The sequence below is a fragment of the Magnolia sinica genome, chromosome 17 (assembly GCF_029962835.1).
Source record: "Magnolia sinica isolate HGM2019 chromosome 17, MsV1, whole genome shotgun sequence".
In the NCBI taxonomy this organism is placed as follows: Eukaryota; Viridiplantae; Streptophyta; class Magnoliopsida; order Magnoliales; family Magnoliaceae; genus Magnolia; species Magnolia sinica.
This window is the reverse complement of record NC_080589.1, coordinates 3,516,682-3,536,297: the sequence shown is the minus strand read 5'-3', so window position 1 is coordinate 3,536,297 and position 19,616 is coordinate 3,516,682. Positions and strand designations below refer to the sequence as shown.

The 19,616-nt window shown below is 39.4% G+C and overlaps 1 protein-coding gene across 5 annotated transcripts in view; it reads right to left on the bottom strand.

Moving 5' to 3' along the window:
• Positions 1–19,616, bottom strand: part of LOC131231914 (uncharacterized) — a 26,366-nt gene extending 6,750 nt beyond the window's left edge. Inside the window, exons 1-11 of one of the 5 annotated variants that reach the window (XM_058228287.1) lie at positions 17,728–17,881; positions 14,897–15,727; positions 13,201–13,330; positions 12,334–12,737; positions 12,136–12,216; positions 11,928–12,023; positions 6,774–6,959; positions 6,548–6,634; positions 2,388–2,459; positions 1,634–1,975; positions 219–372 (exon numbers count right to left, since the gene is read on the bottom strand). In XM_058228287.1, the coding sequence (XP_058084270.1) occupies positions 1,679–1,975; positions 2,388–2,459; positions 6,548–6,634; positions 6,774–6,959; positions 11,928–12,023; positions 12,136–12,216; positions 12,334–12,737; positions 13,201–13,330; positions 14,897–15,682 (2,139 nt within the window). In that variant the 5' untranslated portion in view covers positions 15,683–15,727; positions 17,728–17,881 and the 3' untranslated portion in view covers positions 219–372; positions 1,634–1,678. Of the gene's footprint in view, positions 1–218; positions 373–1,461; positions 1,976–2,387; positions 2,460–6,547; positions 6,635–6,773; positions 6,960–11,927; positions 12,024–12,135; positions 12,217–12,333; positions 12,738–13,200; positions 13,331–14,896; positions 15,728–17,727; positions 17,882–19,511 lie in introns of those variants that run through there. The other 4 variants (XM_058228288.1, XM_058228286.1, XM_058228285.1 and 1 more) reach the window with 4 other exon arrangements.

The following is a 19,616-nucleotide window of genomic DNA, read 5'->3' as shown; positions in this document are numbered from 1 at the left end:
GCCCAGGTGACTCACTGCCTCCCTCTCGCCCAAATGAAATGGGATGAATCAAATCAATAAGCTTTTTGATTGATTCAGGGCGTGGCGAAGCAAAATTCAATCAAGGCAACAAGGGTTTGTTTTTTTTTTTTTTTTTTTTTTTGGGGGGGCGCGGTGGGGAGGGAACAGGAGTTGTCACGATAGGAAAAGAGAAATGACTACAAGGAACCAACGATTCTCTCTTCTTAAGCAACCTAAGAACCGCTCACTAGCTAGCCGGACTAGTGGGAGGGGGGGCCCAACCATAGAAAACCATGCCTTTCGAACCGAACGCAACGCCCATCTTCCAAATCAAGAAAAATGTACTCGTTGGGAAGAAAGATTGAGTGCGGCCTGTAGAGCACATGCAACATAGTAACTGATACACTGATTTAAAACCTTGTATTCCAAAAGAGTCTAATTCAAACATACAAAGAAATCCTCCTAAACTGTTTTGCCTGAGGGTGTGTTTGGTTGCACCAGATATTATGAAATTTCAGTGATATTTCATGATTAATGTCTATGTTGGTGCAATTGCCATAAAATTTCATAATAATTGCTGCAACCAAACACACCCTCAGGCAGGGATTCTAAAACCAATTAAAAGGAAAAAACTCGCGGATTCAATCCAATCAAGTACTTTCACAACTGAATGAAAAAAAGAGTCTGGTTATGTAGAAAATCGAACCAAGAAAAGCTTCATCAAGGAACCAAAATCCCTCCTTTAAAAACAATCAAACACATAAAAAACGGATCTTTTGACATATAAACCTCTACCTTTTGGTCTATTCCCACCCAAATTTCTCCTTCCCCCAACTTTTAAGTATTCCTATATAAACCCCTATGTTTCCAAACTAGGGTCAAGCAAGGAGAAGGATTTACGGATAATTTCCAACCTAATTATAGAAAGTTAAGATCTCATACATGTGTACATGCATGTACCATAATGACAGTTGGTAACAACTGTGGTAAAAGGTGTTATGACCCATAAATAAATACAAGGGCAGTTTTGGATTTTTGAAAATACGACAATTTTGCGTATGGCTCATCAATGGCTGGGATTTTTTTACTAATGTTTGGAAAGATAGGGGTGTGCCTGGAATACTTAAAAGGAAAGGTAGTGGGGTTCTTTGAGTATAGGCCAAAAGGCAAGGATTTATATGTCAAAAGCCCCCAGAAAAGAAAATTTCTAGTCCGATTTCCAAATGCCCCATAAGATGTACCTCCATCACAAGTTGGTAGTATTGTGACTGGATCTAGACATCGTATTCTAAAAGATGATGACTGATGAACCTTCATTGTTGTAGACTAACTATGCAAATTTAGACGATTTTGATGCGGAACTTAGAAAAAAAAAAGGAAAAAAAAAAGGAAGAGAAATTGTGAGTAAATGAACATATGTGGACAATCTCGATGGGAAAATGAAAAAAGAGAAATTGCCTGTACAGAACGAGCATATTTCGATGATTTTGATGCAAAACGTAAAAAGAAAGTCGACTGTACAGAACGATGTATTGAGAATGAAATGAAAATGTCTACTGATAAAAGGCCTACAAGCTAACAATATGGTGTTTAGTGTATATTTAGATAGCTTTCATATCTATGGAAAGATCACCTGCTCTGGAGAAGGTTGATTTTGGGTCTCTGAGGAAATGGGTGCTCACCATTGCTTCTTTCCCTTCTTCTTTCTCTTTCCACCATTGCTGCCACCGCTCTTGGAGCCACTGCTGGTTGAAGGGCTCTCGGATGATGGGCTGCCAGCTTCAAACACGCTCAACTGCACTGTGTTCTGCAACCACTCGAAGAATGCCTCGTCTGTCAGGCTCTCATCCATGTAGAAGGCTGGCATTCCACTGCCTTTGGATGTTGAACCAGTTCCCGTAGTGCCATGCTTGGAGGCATTGCTGGCGCTGACGTGAAAGCTCGGCTTGTGAGTGTTAGCTGCACATCTGATTCCCTGCAACAAAAATGCACAGTGAGTTGAATGAAGGTGGAAAACATTATGGAAAGCTCCTAGAAATCAGGTAGGCAGACGGCCAGGCCACCATCATTAGCATTTGCAATTAAAAGATGAGGTTTCGGGCTTGAACACCAATAACAACCATGGTTTGCAAATCGGTTTTTGCATATCAAACTGTTCACCACCAACATAGGGCCGTATCGCCCTGCGTCGCCCTTGCATCGGGCTGATACAGCCGTATATCAGACAATACATTAAACCTTGATAACAACCGGTTCAAAGTGATCCAATCTTGGGTTATTTATTGACCTTTGTGTAAGCATTTCAGAATAATAATAATTAGAAGTATTTAATGCTGATTTATCAAGTAGCCATCGTCGATGAAAAGAAAAAGAAGAAAAGTTCTCACCTGACAAGTAAGCCATTTGGTTACGTTATATATTTTTCCTCCAATGCAAACGTATGCACAGGGAGCACCCACCTGTGCAAAACAACACCAAATGACACCACATTAGCAAAACAGCACCTGTTCCAATCATTGACCATTCATAATGTCAGTAAATAATCAGAACTTTTATGTTGACTGATATTAATTCATCTCTTGAGCAGATGAACTTCATGAACATAAAAGTCTAATTCCACAAAACAAGCTACGAAAACATGATACGACAATATAAGGGTGCACATGGGTCGACTCAAGTAGAGTTCGAGACCGGATCTGATTATTGGGTCTGCATTTCAGCCATTGACCCAATCCATTAGTACATGGCTTGGGTCCAAGTCAAAATAAGCTGCGTGCGGTCGGGTCTAGACTAAGAGGATCCAGCTCTTCCCATTTATCTATTGGTCAGGTTTGGACTAGGAGGATCTAACTCGTCCCATTTATCTATCGGTCGGGTTTTGGCTGGGTCTGTGTTGGGTTTGCCCAATCTCAGTCTCTTTTTAATATAACTTCCTTCTTGGCACCCTACGGCATGTTTCTTTAGGTAGGTTTTTAGTTTCTAATTAAGAGTATCTATCAGTTGGTTTTGGGTTGGGTCTAAGTTGGCTTCGTATAAATCTCTAGGTCCTACGGTCTAAGTTGGCTTTGCATAAATCTCTAGGTTCTATATAATATAGGCTTCCTTTTAAGAACCACAATGCATGTTTTTAGGTTCTAATTAAGAGTAATTATCGGTCAGGTTTGGGTCAGGTCTGAATCAGGTTTGCCTAAACTCTAATTCCCATCTAATGTAGGTTTCCTATTAAGCACCCTACCACATATTATCTTTAGGTAGGATTTCAGGTTTTAATCAAGAATCATTGTCTTATTAAAGGACGCTACTTAAAACAAAAGATAATTTCTTAGAATGCGAGTTCACGAAAAAGATCCCAGTGAATTAAAGATCATCATCATCATAGCCTTGTCCCAACTATTTGGGGTAGGCTTAATCTTTAGAACCTTATTAAATATAGACTTCCTTTTGTGCGACATGACGCCCGTATTTTTTAGGTAGGTTTTTAGCGAATCTATCGTTCTGAGTTGGGTTTGACTGTTATCTAATTGACCATTTAATATAGACCCCCTATTAAGCACCCTGCCACATGCTCTCTTTAGGTAGGGTTTTAGGTTTTAATCAAGATAACTGACTTAATTGAAGGATGCTACTTAAAACAAAATCTAATGTTTTTGCCATGCAAGTTCACTAGAACAATTACAGTTGATTAAAGATAATCATCATCATCACCACCTTGTCCCAGCTATTGGGGTCAGTTCAATTTCTAGGTCACTGATAAATACAGATTTCCTTCTAAGCACCCTGCTGCATGTTTTCTTTAGGTAGGTTTTTAGATTTTAATTAAGGGGTTGTTTGGATGCCTGTAAATGGTGCTAACTGTAAATGATTTACACATAAATGGTTTACAGTCTGTGTTTGGATGATGAAAAATGCCTGTAAATGATTTACAGCTTTCAGCCCCATTTGATTTCGGGAAAAAAAGTTGTGATTTCATTTATAGGCTCTCCATTTACAGCAGATTAACAGCTATAAATGGAAAGATCGGCTCTCCATTTACAGGACTTAAACAATTTACAGGCTATCCAAACACAGACAATCATTTACAGCTTACAGCCAAGCAGTGGGCTGTAAATGATTTACACCTGTAAAACATTTACCACTTAAACCATTTACATGCATCCAAACGACCCCTAAAAGTGCATCTATTTGTCAGGTTTGAGTTGGGTTAGAGGGCCAATTTGGGAAGGGGGATCCCACATAATCGGGATTAAGTCTAATCCCAATTTTTGCGGGTCCCATCCTCTCCATGTAGGATGCACTAAAGCAGTGGTTTTCCTCCACACAAACGCGATTAAGAAGGTTTTTTGAGAAAACCCATAAAAACCACTATTTGCATTTATGCAAAGGAAAGTGCTGCTTTAGTGTAGCATATCCTACGTTGAGGGCATGGGGTCCGCCAAAATCAATATTAGACTTTATCCCAATTATGTGTGATGAGGGGTGGGCCCTAATATTTTTAAAATGTGAGTTCACTAAATCAGTAACAGTCAATTAAAGACAATAGTAATAATCACCATCATTGCCTTGTCCCAGCTATTTGGGGTTGGCTCAATCTGTACATCACCATTAGATATTGACTTCCTTTTAAGCACCCTAGCATCTAGTGATAGGGTTTGGGTTGAGTCTGAGTTGGGCTTGTGTAATCTATAATTACCCATTTAATATAGACTTCCTATTAAGGCCGTTACGTTTTGGAAACGGTCATAACCGTGACGCATTACTGGGCCGAAATGGCCCTTATAGAAAAAGGGGTCGTAACGGCCCTGTAATGGTTTTTTTTTTTTTCAAAAAGAAAAAAAAAAAGAAAAAAGAAAAAAGTAGAAGAGCCGTAACAGCTGTTATGGCCTGTATCATAATGGTAACGGTGGTGGCTGTTACGGCCACCATTACCGTTATGGAATACCATAGTTTTAATCACGACTACCTTAATTAAGGGTGCATTTGGTTATGCCAAAGATCATGATATTTCATGCTTAATCAGTTTAATTTGGTGACTTTTCATGATTGTTCAGTTTAATTGGGTGCAAATTTTAGTGATATTTCATGAAACCAAAGTACTCTAAAGGATGCTACTAAAAAACAAAACCTAATATTTTTAGATGCGAGTTCACTTAAAACAATAACAGTTAATTAAAATAATAATCACCATCAACATCATCATAGTCTTGTCCCAGCTATTTGGGCTTTACTCTATGAATCTCCTTTTTTCAATTATCAATATTCGAAACTGGGATTCTCATTATCTGCTTGGCAAGGGTTTGACAACTTATTGCCTAACTCACATTAACCTTCCATCTTTACTCAGTTACAGGGTAAACACTACCACTAGGTAGAGTTATATCAAGGTATTTAAAGATAATAAAGAGAAGAAGATCTTGGGGATTTAAAGGACGGCATCAAGCCGGATCCAGTTTTTTGGTAGTCCAAACCAGTGTTTTAAATAGCACATAGCATGTAGCATAGCGTTCACCCCTTTGAAGCGTGAGGCGTAAGCTACATAGCGTATTGCTTACGCTACACTACTTCTAGAATTTTTAATCAAGGTTGTGCTTGGTTGCACCAACTTCATGATATTTTGCACCAAAATAGGCTGATTAATAATGAAATTTAACAAAATTTCATGATATTTGGTGCTACCAAACGCAATCTAAGGTAATAAAAAATGGGTAACGATTAAGTGTAAAGGTAAAGAAAGAGCAGTAGAACTGATTTAATACTCATACTTATATTATTTTTATGAAAAGCATTGAAAAAAATACTAATTTTTTTATTATATTGAAAATAGAAAAATTACCTAATGTTTTCAATGATTTTAATATTATAGTGAAAAATAATTTGTAATGTGAGCTACATAGCATGTAGCGTAGGCTACGAACGACTTAAGCTGCATGAGTTACGTATCATTAAGGGTAAGCTACGCTATGTAGCATACGCTACACCCTACATAGTGTAGCTATTTAAAACACCTGGTCCAAACCCGACCCATTTAGAAGTTAGGTCTGTGGCATGTTGGATCTCTGGTCATCTATAAGGACGATCCAGACCTAACCCATTTAATAGTCAAGGCAGAGTTTTGGACCCAGACCTGAGCCCAACAGTCCAAATTCAGATACCCATTTATTATTGGTCACTGGCCTATTTGCACTCCTACCTATATCAGCCTAGGGTACCGTGGTTGATAAAATATGACGCGAGAGTACTTTAGATTAAAGTTCAACTTCGATCACATCTTATTTTTAGGTGCATTGTCTTTCAGACACTTAAGGAATTTTCTCATGTTATGAATGTGTCAGATTGCCAATGTATCATACAGGATATTCATATCCTCATCCACGTTTTCGATTTCAGGCAATACAGAATAGTATCCCTACTTTAGATATCCATTTTTGTGTCAATATCAGTATTTGGTAAGCATTTGCGATAAGTGATTAACATACAAAAAATAGCTTTTTTGGCGGACACGCCTGATATGTTTACAATGTATGATACACCATAACTCATGCATCAATACCTTCTGAAACAATCCAAATAAAAAGGGATGAAAAGATTGTTCAACCCATCCGTCTCCGTCTTTAGCTTGATGGAAATCTTTGCAGTCCTACCAAACACAGCCTCATTGAAAATATCAACACCACATAAACTCACTAATTTCTTCCACTGATTCATTCCATCAATCGTTATGTAGAAATGGCATGAAGTCCTGCAAAAATGCAAAATTGAAGGGGATAAAAGGAAACCTGGCACCATCTTGCTTGGAATTTTGATCTATCTGTATATGCCCACGTGTGAAAATCACCGCACTTTTTGCAAGCTATTCTTCTCGAATCTCCATGGGAGTCATTACCATCAGCTTCAGAACGACAGAACCAAGATGCAAAGAAACCATGCCTTTGATTCTGGAGAACAAAGGGCAAGCTTGAAACCTTAAGCAATACACAGCGAGATGGGCATGATGATTTTGAATGGTGAGACCGTCAAGAAAACCACATAACACAGAAGAACGAAAACTAAATAAATAAATAAAAGAGACACATGTATTGAGTATAATGATCTGAAAGCATGCACATTACACGACTCCGGACTGTGTCAGGTGTGGAATATGCATGTTTCCCATTACATTTATATATTATCAGTAATTGGAAATTTGGCATCATTCTTTTATTGATATGGACCATCAGAAATGATGCAAATGATGCAGGACCATCGGTCCATCCAATGGGAGAGCAAGAATGGTTTGATTGTTGGTCGATCGAAGATCAGGTCATCGGATTGCAGATCAGTGCCAGATTAGGTCCCAACTATAGTTGCATGAATCTAAAGCGAAGTGGCAACATATTCGGGTGCAAGAGCGAGGAAGCATCTGTTTCAAAATGTTAGCAGGTATAAACAGCGAGGCAGTAGGAGTGGGTTTTGAAGCGCGGCTTGAAGCAGGAGCAGAACCTGACTAGAAGGATCATGCCGCTATAGTCCCAGCAATAAATCAGGGTAATCAAACCCTCCATATCGAAGATATGAACCACCCAACCATCCATATTGAAAATATAAGCCATCCAACTTGTCCTCATTGAATATCTGGACTGTAAAATATGAAGTAATTGATCATATGGATCAGATCAAGAGTTGATTGACTGATCGAATGGATCACATCAATCGATGAAGGGTCTGCATTGACTTGATTGAAGATGTATACCACATAAAGGGTCGTCATAGACTTGATTGACTACATTGATCAGATCAAGAGTTCTAATGTTTATGTTGGATCAGATCAAGGAATTGTATGGCTGTTTTGGACTGATCTAGTGGCCCCACTGACTGTGGGGAGAGCAAAGTAATCAGATGTCCCATATCACCAACTAGTTGCATCACTGAGCCGTACACCTTATTTTGCCTTATGCGCAAACACTGTACTTATAATACTCTTTAGCAGCAAAGTGGTAGTAGGTGTCCTACTTAGATTTCTTTTCTTTTTTTGAAAGATGATAATTTCATTAAAGGCCAAAGCAAAAATATACAAAAGAATAAGCCAAAAGGCCAACAACTACCAGCCCAATGGGAAAGAAGAAGGGCTAGCCGAAGCCAAAGCCAAAGCCAAAGCCCATTCTACAACTAGAGATTTAACCCTCTTAAAAATATTTTTTGTTGAGTTGGTCTTGATCTTGAACACTCGATTATTTCTTTCTAACCAAAGCGCCCACAGAACTGCTAGCCCAATAAGCCTCCAGATCTTCTCTGATTTCCCGACTCCCCCTCCATGCCAAGCTAGAAGAAAACTGTCAATTGAGCCCGGAATCATCCATAAAACCCTGAAAAGCTAGAATAAGGAATCCCACACCTCTCTAGCGAAAGAACAATGAAGAAACATATGATTTACTGATTCCGCATCTCGCAAATAAAGTGAGCAGGCATTCGGAAGAACCATGTTCCTCTTTGAAAGACTATCAATAGTAAACGCCTTGTTCAAACCGACTAACCACCTAAAAACCGCTACCTTCAATGGAGCACCATACTGCCAAACAAAACTTGTCGGCGCTAACCATCTTAGAGAATCCGTTCTCAAAACAACCAGAGAAGCCTTCTCCAAACAAATGGTAGGAGAAGCGAATTCTTGAATCTCTTCTTCACCCAAATTCCTTCTACATTGGGGGAGCCCAAATTGCTTCTTGACCCCTCCACGAGAAACAACTACTGAACTTCATGTTTGCTTCCTTAGCTATCCCCACTAATCTAGGAAAGGAATCTCTCAAAGAATTGTCACCTAGCCATCTATCTTTCCAAAAATGAATATTTTCCCCATTCCTCAATTCGAAGCCTATCCCTTCCCAAACCTTTTGCTTTAAAGACACCACCGACTCCCGTAAGTAAGAAGCACGATACAACGAAGAAGATTTGGTCCACCACCCGGATTCATCAATCCTGTATTTCTTTTCCAACAAGCTCCACCTAGCTCCCCTCTCCACCCCAAACCTCCACACCCATTTCCCTAGCAACACTAGATTCATCTCTTTTAACTTTCTCAGACCTGCTCCTCCTTGGTTCTGCGGTTTGCACACATCTTCCCATCTAATAAGGTGAAACTTATGCGACATGTCTGATCCTTTCCAAAAGAAATCCCTCCTTAGCTTTTCTAGTTTTTTTAAGATCGCCTTAGAACATTTAAAAAGAGACATGAAATAAACTGGAACGTTTTTCACTAACGCTTGGATCCAAGTCAGTCTTCTGCCCATAGATAAATATTTCAAGTTCCATTTAGACATCTTCCTCTCACATCTCTCGATCACTATGTCCCACGTGTGTTTGGTCGGTTTACCTATGCATAACGGGAGGCCAAGATATGTAGACGGGAAGGACCTCTCTCTACAACCAAATATCGATGCAAAATTTTAGGTCTCTTTAGTAGAGAGCCCAACTCCGAGAATCTCACTTTTACTGATGTTCACCCTCAAACTGGAAACCGCCTCGAATGATGCTATAATTGACTGAAGATTTTGCACTTTGAACTCATCTACCTTACAAAATAAAAGTGTATCATCTACATACTGCAAGTGTGAAACCTAAAAATTTGATATGTCCACACTCCGAGACAAACTCAGACGTGTCCTACTTATATTTCGTACTTGACTAATTTCAACTTTGAAATATTTAGGAGAGTTAATCATGTGGACCAATAGAGCTTTTTAGCCTTGACTTCTTTGCTCTTGGTTTATGTGTTTGGCTATATATGGAATAATGGGGAGATTCCAATGATGCTTCTTTTAAATAAAAAGATCTTTGTTGATGCAGGAGATGAAAAGTAAATATGATAGGCGAGATTTCAGGCTTAAGATCATGTTAGTTCATAAATAATTACACAAATTCCATATCCCACATGAAAGTCCAAACATTCAATTAGGTCCAGGCCTACAAATGATAGGGCTAGATCAATAAAAATTATGAACCAAACGATACTCAAAGATAAGAAATAATCATCCACACATGAATAGTAATCAGTCCCTAATCTAAGGGATTCACCAATTTCAAATCAAGGAACCCTAGGGTAAGAAAAGGGGCATAAAATTGGAGATTTGAGTAATTGGGTTAGGTTTAGGGATTTTGGGTGAAAGCGGAGTGAAAGAGAGGAGAGAGACGAACCAGAGAAGTACCACACGCGTGGACAACAACAATGGCCTAGACGCACATGTGTGTGATCTCAGCCACACGTGTGTGGGGCCCACTATTCAGAAAAAGGCCACCTTGGCCCTGGTCGGCTAGGGACTCCAAAACTCCCAAATCTCAGCTCGATCCGATGTACGGTTTGTGCGTGGTGTTACGCCGAAGTTTCAACCCTCCTGTAGGGCCAGATTTTAAAATTTTGCTGTGGGGAGGAGAATTGCTGCAATAGATGATTGATTCAAAGTGTAGATGATGGGGTGAGATGAGAAGAAGGGATTGTAGAAGATGGGTAGTAGAGATGACGATGGATGGGGGTGAATCGGGATAGATGTGGCTTCGTACCACGGTAGTTAACCCTTCGATGAAGGGAGGGCTTTGCATCCAATTAGGCTTCACAACTCAGAGAGTAGGAAAACGCAGAATTTTTATTAATCTTCAATCAATTAAAAAAAAGCTACAATGGGTGCCTATTTATAAGAAAACCCTATACCCCAAAACTCGCGCCATGTGCGCAACCTATTACTTGGCGATGAAGTAAACCAAAATAAAAACTAATCAAAGAAATTTAAAGTGTCCATGATGTTCTAAATAACATTAATAAGCAAAACTTAAAATATGAAATCAATCTGACTAGTGAGCCACGATCATGAGATCCCATGATGGGCTTTTCTTGACTAACGGGCCCACTCTTTTGAATCAAAACTTCATCTTCTAGGTAGGAGGCCCTCCCTGGACGTCGTCATCGATCCAGATCGACAGTGGAGCCCTCCTTCTGGCATACGTGCGTAGAGGGGGCGGCGTGAGTGCGCGTGTGCGCGTGATGTCCCCATCATTTATTTCTTACTGTGGGATTTGGGTCAACCTGAATGCAATTAACCCAACACGGATTCATGTTGGGTTTTCAAGGTCCTTGGGTCAGTTTAGGGTTGGAAAACTTCAATCCAACCTAAAATTGGGTTGGATTTGGGTTCAGAAAATTCGGGTTGGGTTGGGAATATTCACATGTATTTGGGTTGGGTTGGGTCAGATTAGCAGTGAGTATAGCAAAAATTGCGTTGGTTTTGGATTGCGAACATAGGGGTGGAATTTGGTCGGGTTGCAGATTGGATCCTTTTGAAGTTGGGTTGGGCTCGGGTTGACCCTGAACCCGACCCAACCCACCTGAGTTGCACTCCCATCCAAAACCTAAAGAGGAGCAATGCTTCAAGCAACCCTTTGGTGTCGACTCCTTGGGGCCTTTTTTGGAGCGATTCCGCATATTTTTCCTTATATAGGAGCATCTAGAGATGGAAACATTCGTCAAAACTCACGCTTCTAGTTTGAGTTCATCTTTGGTGCTACACTACGAAAACGCCCTTTAATCTACTAAGATTACAACATTGTTTATTCCTCACATGTGCTATTTGAGTCTATTTTCCTTCTACAAAAAGACCCAAAACAAGGGTTATGCTATTTCAATGTTTGGTTCCTGGAAATAAGGGTTATGCATCTTGGAGCTTCCGTTCTAGGCTAAGCACAGTTTTAAGACTCAGACAAGTCGCTCCCTAGGTCACCCTTGAGGCCAAGTCATGACTCAACTGGATTCCAAACAAGTCGATCCAAGTTGCCAAGTCTAAAAACCATGAGGCCAAGTGATTTAGATGAAGGACGAAACTTTCAATGTGTCAAAAGATGGGTTTGATTCAATATGGACAAAAAGGAAACCGACCTCCAAAAAACCTGAAATGGGGGAAAAAACACACCTGAGAGGAACTTTGGAACCTGCGGAAATAGTTCAGCAACTCGTCCCTCCTCAATTCCATGTCATATGCTTTTCGCTTCAATGAATCTAGCAAAACCTGGATATAAACACTCCCATTGTATAAGGACACAGTTTCCAACTTGAACTGAGAAAGTGCGGCACTTATTTCAAGGGAAAAAAAGGCAACTACAAAACCAAAGTATTAATACCTCATATGCATTTTGGAGTTTCTTGAAGGCTTCTACAGCCTTTTCATTACCCTTATTTTTATCTGGGTGGACCAGCATTGCCTACACAACCACATCACAGAAATTGAACTACAGGAACCATTGACAAGTGTAAAACACGATGGCGGTAGCAGATTATTCGAGCAAGTTGAGAGTAAGAAATCATAAATTGCTAGGCACCTTTTTACGGTACTCCCGCTTGAGCCAAGAAACATCTATCTGCTCGTAACGGGACAAGCCCAATGCCGCATAGTGATCCTTACACTTCAACAGCCGAACAACTTCAGCTTCAGATGTTAATTCTGCTTCAGCCCCACCTGTTGTAGATCTCCTAGAAGCAGACCAAAAGGCATCACCTGAAGGCTGCCTACCTCGGCTTTCCGCTGATCGTCGTTGGGAGCGATTGCGTCTGTGCTCATTTGGGTTATTTTTTAGAAAGTGCATCAGGCCATCACTCGAAATGAAAGAGAGGTTTAATCCCAAGAGCAAGCCGAGCCATCCAACATAGCTTGTTGTGCAATGTATAGAATAAAGGGTGGCAATTGCGATTGCAGGGCGTTCAAGGCCCAAAGAAAGTGCAATCACTGCATTTTAAAGCAGCAAGATCTTAGCAATTTTTGCCAAGTTCAGAAGCAAAGTGATAAAATCCAAATTTACAAGGGAAATTATATGATCCTCAGGTTTTCAGTTGGTACTAGTCAGTCCACATTTAGATCCAAAGAATTTGTCCATTGGGCCCTACCACAGATGGACAAGTCCATGAAATTCCCCTCAATAGAAAAGTCCAATCTTTTTAATCTGGGTCCTGTAAATAAATAGGCAAGTTAGAAGATAAATACAGTAAGGCTCCATATTCAACAGAAAAAAGTTCAAAGATTGGATTTCTGCAATACTCTGATCAGAGGGATCTTCGAGGCATGACCGATCTACAGTAGGGACCAACAGATCAGCAGTCTGGATCAATGAGCCATTAACATTGAAGACTCGATGCATATCCTCGACTTGAGGATAATATAATTCCTCACCCAACAAAGGACAAGTGTGAACCTCCAACAAAGACGATGGATCCAGTTATCCCAAAGCTGCCATACATCCACAAAAATACAGTTGCAAAGATTCCAGTTACCAAAACTGCAAGAGCATAACCACTGAAAACCGCCACTATACCAGCTATTACCTGGATCATGTAGAAAATTTCACTGCATAAGAAAACAGAAACTGCAACAATAAAGGCAACAAAACCAAGCAATAAGGACATGATTATCTCAAAATAAACAGAATGAGTTGAACTTTGATCTGTAAATAGGAAGTGACACTGCCAAAGTTTGACCCATATACGAGGAAGAGACACCTCCAGAGTTTGATGTCATGCTTGAAATTAATGGACCTGCTCCTTGTTGATGGACTATCATATTGGCATTTAAAATAGAATCTAGTTACAGAAAATCCTAATGGTTTTATTCTAGTATTTCCATCTATGATACCCATAGCCTTCGAATGCCTCAAAGTATATGTTTGTTGGATATGATATAAAGAGGGTAAAGGTATGGACCTGTATCAGATATGAGTAAGCCTTACGTGAATATCTTAAATGAAAAATAGTAATAGATAATGAGAGAGTTTGGTTGAACCAAATATGATGATATTTCATGATTAATTAGCCTTATTTTGATGCAAATTTCCATGATATTTCATGAAATTTTAATGAACCAAGCACAGCCTAAATCATGGGTCCTTACTCATGCCTCGGTGGTAGACTCGTAAGAGTTTCAATACGAGGTCATGGGTTCGAGTACCCATTGTGGTGAAATCCCCCTGTGATGTGAGTGCATGGGTGTATGTGGGGTGTGAGTGCTTTTTTTTTAAAAAAAAAAAAAAGAAAAAAAAAAAGAAAAGAAAAAAAAAAGGCACAGCCTAAAGCACATTTAAAAATAAAAATAAGTCAAGAAATGTTTAAATAACAAAAATACTGAAATATGAGGTTGATTTGAGCACTTAGACTGTACCTGTGTCCATACCTGAGCATAGTTCAAAAAACCCAAAAACTCCACTTGATGTCTAGTCGGGTTGGGCTGACTTGAAGATTCAATCAAATATTTAAATGACTCGACTCAGTATTTTCATAAACAAAATTAAAATAGCGAGGATATTAATGCAAAAGCTAACAAAACAAAGTCATGTTTGGTCAACTAGTTTAATACACTGGTTTAATAATTAATACTTGCTCCTGATAACAGAGGTTTTGTGTTTGAATCTCCCCTCCACACTTTAACATTTTACTTTAAAAGTGCTTGACAAGGTGAGGCACTCAATCGAGTAGGTGCAAGTCATGTCGAGTTGACTGAGTTTATGAGTCAACTCAACGATCTCTCAAAAACTCAGCCCAGTGACTTGGCTCCAAATCTCACAGAATCAAGTTGACTCAAGTTTCAAGTTGAATCCGTGAGTTCTAGAACTATGTTCTCAAGTAACATCGATCTCCATAGCAATGAGAAAGGCAGAAGAAACCATTTCGATTTGCACCATCTAATTTCTGGTTTGCATTTTTGTTTATTATTATAGTGCTTCTTATTAGCATTTACCTGGAACATAACCAAGTTCGATACAAATATTTTACCCTCAAAAGTCAGGTCTCAAATGAAAAGGTGAAAAAAGTTCTGCAGCTAAAATATTACTTAGCAAATCATCTCTACTGGAAGAACAAAGAAACAAAGTACAGAGAAAGAGACGAGTCAAAACTCACCATCAACATAAGAAATTTGGAAACGCCAACCATTCCAATAATTGAGAGAATGCTGCACCATATAACTGTGAAAAAGCATGCTGTTCCCTGGTGGAGTAAGGAACGGAAGCCCCTAAGACAGCACCCCAACCAAAGCAAGGAAAGAAGCAGCACCAACTTCCCAAAAGGCACAAGACACCTCCAGAAAATAAGATACTCAGCCCTGAGACGGACGTAATTACACAGGTTGAATAAAATGGGCATTGAAATATTGATTGATTGCTTCTGCCTTTCGAGCCACCCGCTGACCACTTCCCAGATAGACAAAGCTGAAGCTCCTAAACTCCTACCAGCCATCACATCCTCGGCCGCCAAACCGTGCTGCAAGTGGTCTGAACCGCTTTCCATATCTTTTGGACCATGGCTACTGCCTACTGGTGTCACCTCATCTCTTAACTTGGAATCATCAGACATTGATTCATTTCCTACACCATCTCTTGAATTTCTAGACATGGGCATTGGTTGTTCTAAATGAAGTGCTTTATCATCATCAGCCAGTTCTTCCTTGCTACCGATGGTGTCAGATTTCGGTGTGCTTTTCTTCTCATCTCCCAAATGTTTGGTGTTATTCATTCTTACGTCAGATGAGCTGCTTGGCCAGCACCCATCAATAACATTTCCCTCATATGCCTTTACCTTATCTTTCTTCTCTTGCAATGATGGGCCCATTGATTCTGAAGGTGTATGTTTGCTGTTTGTAGTATTGCAATCTAAGCCATTCTTCTGTTGGTTCCCCTTTTGAGCCATGAGATAGCCGTAAGTATGCTAAAAGGGAGCTATTCTAGCAGATACCTGATGTAGTCACAAGGAAGCCATGATTATCTATTAATTTACATGGGCGAATTCTATGCCTGATAGCGTCAAAGAGGTGTGCTCTAATGGCACCAGCACAACCATGAGCTTAGGTAAGAGGAAGATGTGGGGCCCACATGATGAATGAAGGTCATCCAATCAGTCCGTCAGACCCTTCATCTCATAATACCTACAAGTACCAAAAATCAGCTTGATCCATCACTTGGGTAGGCCACACCAGAGGGAACATTGTGAGAGATGACTTCCACCCTATACTTGTAAAGGGGCCCACCTGAATTGCAAAACAGCCTGATTTTTGGCCTGAGAGAGATGAAGGGTCTGAACAGCGTAGATTCTAGATAAACAACAAGGTGGGCACTCAGAGAAAATCCCAACTTCCACCACCTGGTGTGGCCCACTTGATTCACGGATCAGCCTGATTTTCAGGATCTGTGGATATCATGTGCTAACCCATCTGATGGACAGGTTGGATTTCATTCATGCATCACATGGGCTCCGCATCTGCCTCATACCACTGGAGCATGCCCCTATAATTAATCGCATTTGTGAATCATGTGAAAAATTGACAAGAAAATGCTTAAGCACACACGAATAAAATATGCATAAAATCATCTTGCCAACGAGAGATCTAAATCGATATTTGTGAGAAATCTTTTCAGAATGACTCGATAAGTTTGATTAAGTGCGTATGTCAGCCGAATACTCCAGATCGGCAGTAAACTCCATCTGGTGTGGTCACTAGTATAGGCATAATAAAGCTTGGATTATTGAGTGGTAGTTAAGTGGTCACTTTGCATTCAAACACCTGTGAGAAGACAACAGTATTCCAGCTAGTCTCACGCCTCCAATTCTTATGATCACGATCTTTCATTTTGGTTGTTATTAGATGAGCTAAATGAACATTTTATATTATGCTCATCCCCCAACGTCATTGAGTGGGAGATGTTGGAAATAGGCCTACGAGACACACTTGTGGGTGAGTCCTATATGTCTTTCCTCGGATCCCTTTTTCTTCATTTAAATTTGAATGTTAAATTAGAAAGGGACTGGGATATGAAAAGAGATCACTCACTTTATAAAAAGAAAAAAAGAAATTATTCGTTCGTACAATATATCCAAAAAACGGGAGTTCCTGGAGAGAAAAAGATCGAGGAGAGTTTAACTCGGCTTGCCCATCTGGCTTGCCTCTAGATGATCAAAGCCATTGATCGTAATCTAGGCTATCCGAACCATAGAATAAGAGAGGTGATCATATCCTCTCTGCTCATGTAGTGGTTAGGTGGACCTCTAGACGTAGACCGTTCATCTTTGGCTTTGTGCGAATGTTCCAAGATTCTATAGACCATCATATCTTGAGGGCTCACCCATTTGCGCAAGCTTTTAGTGGTACAGAGCAGGGAAGAGGAGGGGAGGCGAGCGATCCAGGGCCATGTCCAACAATGTGAACCATATTCGTGCTATAGAATGGTATGAGCTACAATGAATATACTGAGTGATCCATTGAGTCAATCATAGTCATCTCTCCATACCAGAGTTGAGAACATCCACATATGTATTTCGGCACTTAAGCATATCTATCTAAATAAGACAATTTTTATATTTGAATGATCCATCTCCAAAAAAAAATCCTCACTCAAAGAAAACCAAAGAATCATGCATCATGAACATGTACTTAAGGGTTGGCGATTCAACTCAACTGGTCCAGTATCAAGTCGAGCCGTGACATGCTCGAGTAGGAGTTCAAATGACCTGACTCTTTCGAGTCCGGGGTGACTCATGGTGTCGAACCAGATTGGGTCTGACTGGATGATCATCCGAGTCATCAGTCCATGGCTGTGAGTTTGCTACACCTAAGGGAGTTGTAACAATGTATCCATAGTGCATGCAGCATGTGTGTAAGTCAATCCAGACCATCCAAATTGAGGCCCCATCATGGATGAAGCATAGAGCAAAAGTCATAATCACTAGAATGTTTTCACCTTTCAATTGGTGTCATCAACGGACAGTTAAATGAAAAGGTGATTGGCAGTACAAATTCAACAGTCACAACAGGCCCATCACAGTGGACGGTCTAGATTGAATTGCATGCATGACACATGTGCAATTGAGGTGTGACTACTGCTCCCAGAACTCACATGGTCAAGAATCATAGACAAACACACAAGCCTGCATCACAGAAAACAGCGGAAAACTAAAAAGGCCATTTGCAATGACAGTTCTTCAATCATTTTCTGAAAATCAAGGGCAGAATCAATCACGGCAACACAAGAAACTGACCTATCACAGAAGCACAAAATCAACTCTTCAAATATTCAAAATTACAACAAAAACCCAATTCAGAAAACAGGGAAAGAAAATGCAGGCCGAAATGAAGAAATTATAATTTTTTTGAAAAGGAAAACAAAAAATTAAAAACATGAACACAGGAAAAATTAGTGATCAGCCCATCACAGGATCACGTAACCAGAACTTCAAATTTTCAAAATTCCAACAAAAAACCAATTCATAAAACGGGAAGAAAAGCAGACCCAAATAAAGAAATGCTGAATTTAAGTGAAATAAGGAAAAACAAAAATAAAAGATGGAAAATGGTGACTGACCCATCACAGAATCACATAACCAGAACTTCAAAATTTCAAATTTCCAAACAAAAAATCAATTCATAAAACAGGAAAAAAAAAAGAAGAAAAAAAGAGCAGACCCAAACGAAGAAATGATGAATTGAGTGAAATAAGGAAAATTCAAAATAAAAGATGGAAAATGGTGGCCGACCCATCACAGAATTACATAATCAGAGCTTCAAATTTTCAAATTTCCAACAAGAACCCAATTCATAAAACAGGAAGAAAAGCAGACCCAAAAAATGATGAATTTGAGTGAAATAAGGAAAATTGAAAATAAAAGAGGAAAATGCTGACCAGCCCATTCAAAATTTCAAAATTCCAACAAAAACCCAATTCATAAAGCAGAAAAAAAAAAAAAAAAAAAGCACACCCAAATGAAGAAATGTTGAGTTCGAGTTTTAAAAAAAAAACAAAATTTTTTTTTTTTAAAAAACGAAAATGGTAGCCTACCCATCACAGAATCACATAACCAGAACTACAGATTTTCAAACTTCCAACAAAAACCCAAAATCATAAAACATGAAGAAAAGAAGACCCAAATGAAGTAATAATGAATTTGTTTGAAAGAATGGAAAAATAAAAATAAAAAATGGAAATGGTGACCACCCACCCATCACAGAATCACATGGCCAGAACTTCAATTTTCAAAATTCCAACAGGAAGAAAAGCAGACCCAAATGAAGAAATGATGAATTCGAATGAAATCAGAAAAATAAAAAATAAAAAAATAAAAGACGAAAATGGTGACCGACCCATCACAGAAGACTTCAAAGTTTCAAACTCCCAACAAAAACCCAATTCATAAAACATGAAGAAAAGCAAACCAATATGAAGAAATGCTGAATTCGAGTGAGAAAAAAAAAAAAAACGAGTAAAAGACGAAAATGTTGACCAACCCATCACAGAATCACATAACAAGAACTTCAAAATTTCAAACTTCCAACAAAAACCCAATTCATAAAACAGGAAGAAAAGCATACCCAAATGAAGAAATGATGAATTCGAGTGAAAGAAAACGAATAGTAAAAAAACAAAAACATGATCAGAGACGGAAATGGTGAAGGAAGGAGACCAAAATAAAATAACATTGCAGAAACGAGATGAAGGATTTAGAAGCAGAGAAGGGTGATGAGAAATACCTTGAATTCAGCTGCATGCAGATGAGAGAGAGAGAGAGAGAGAGAGAGAGAGAGAGAGACGGCAGCTCTGAGAGCTGTGCATTGAAACAGCAGCTCAGATATGCG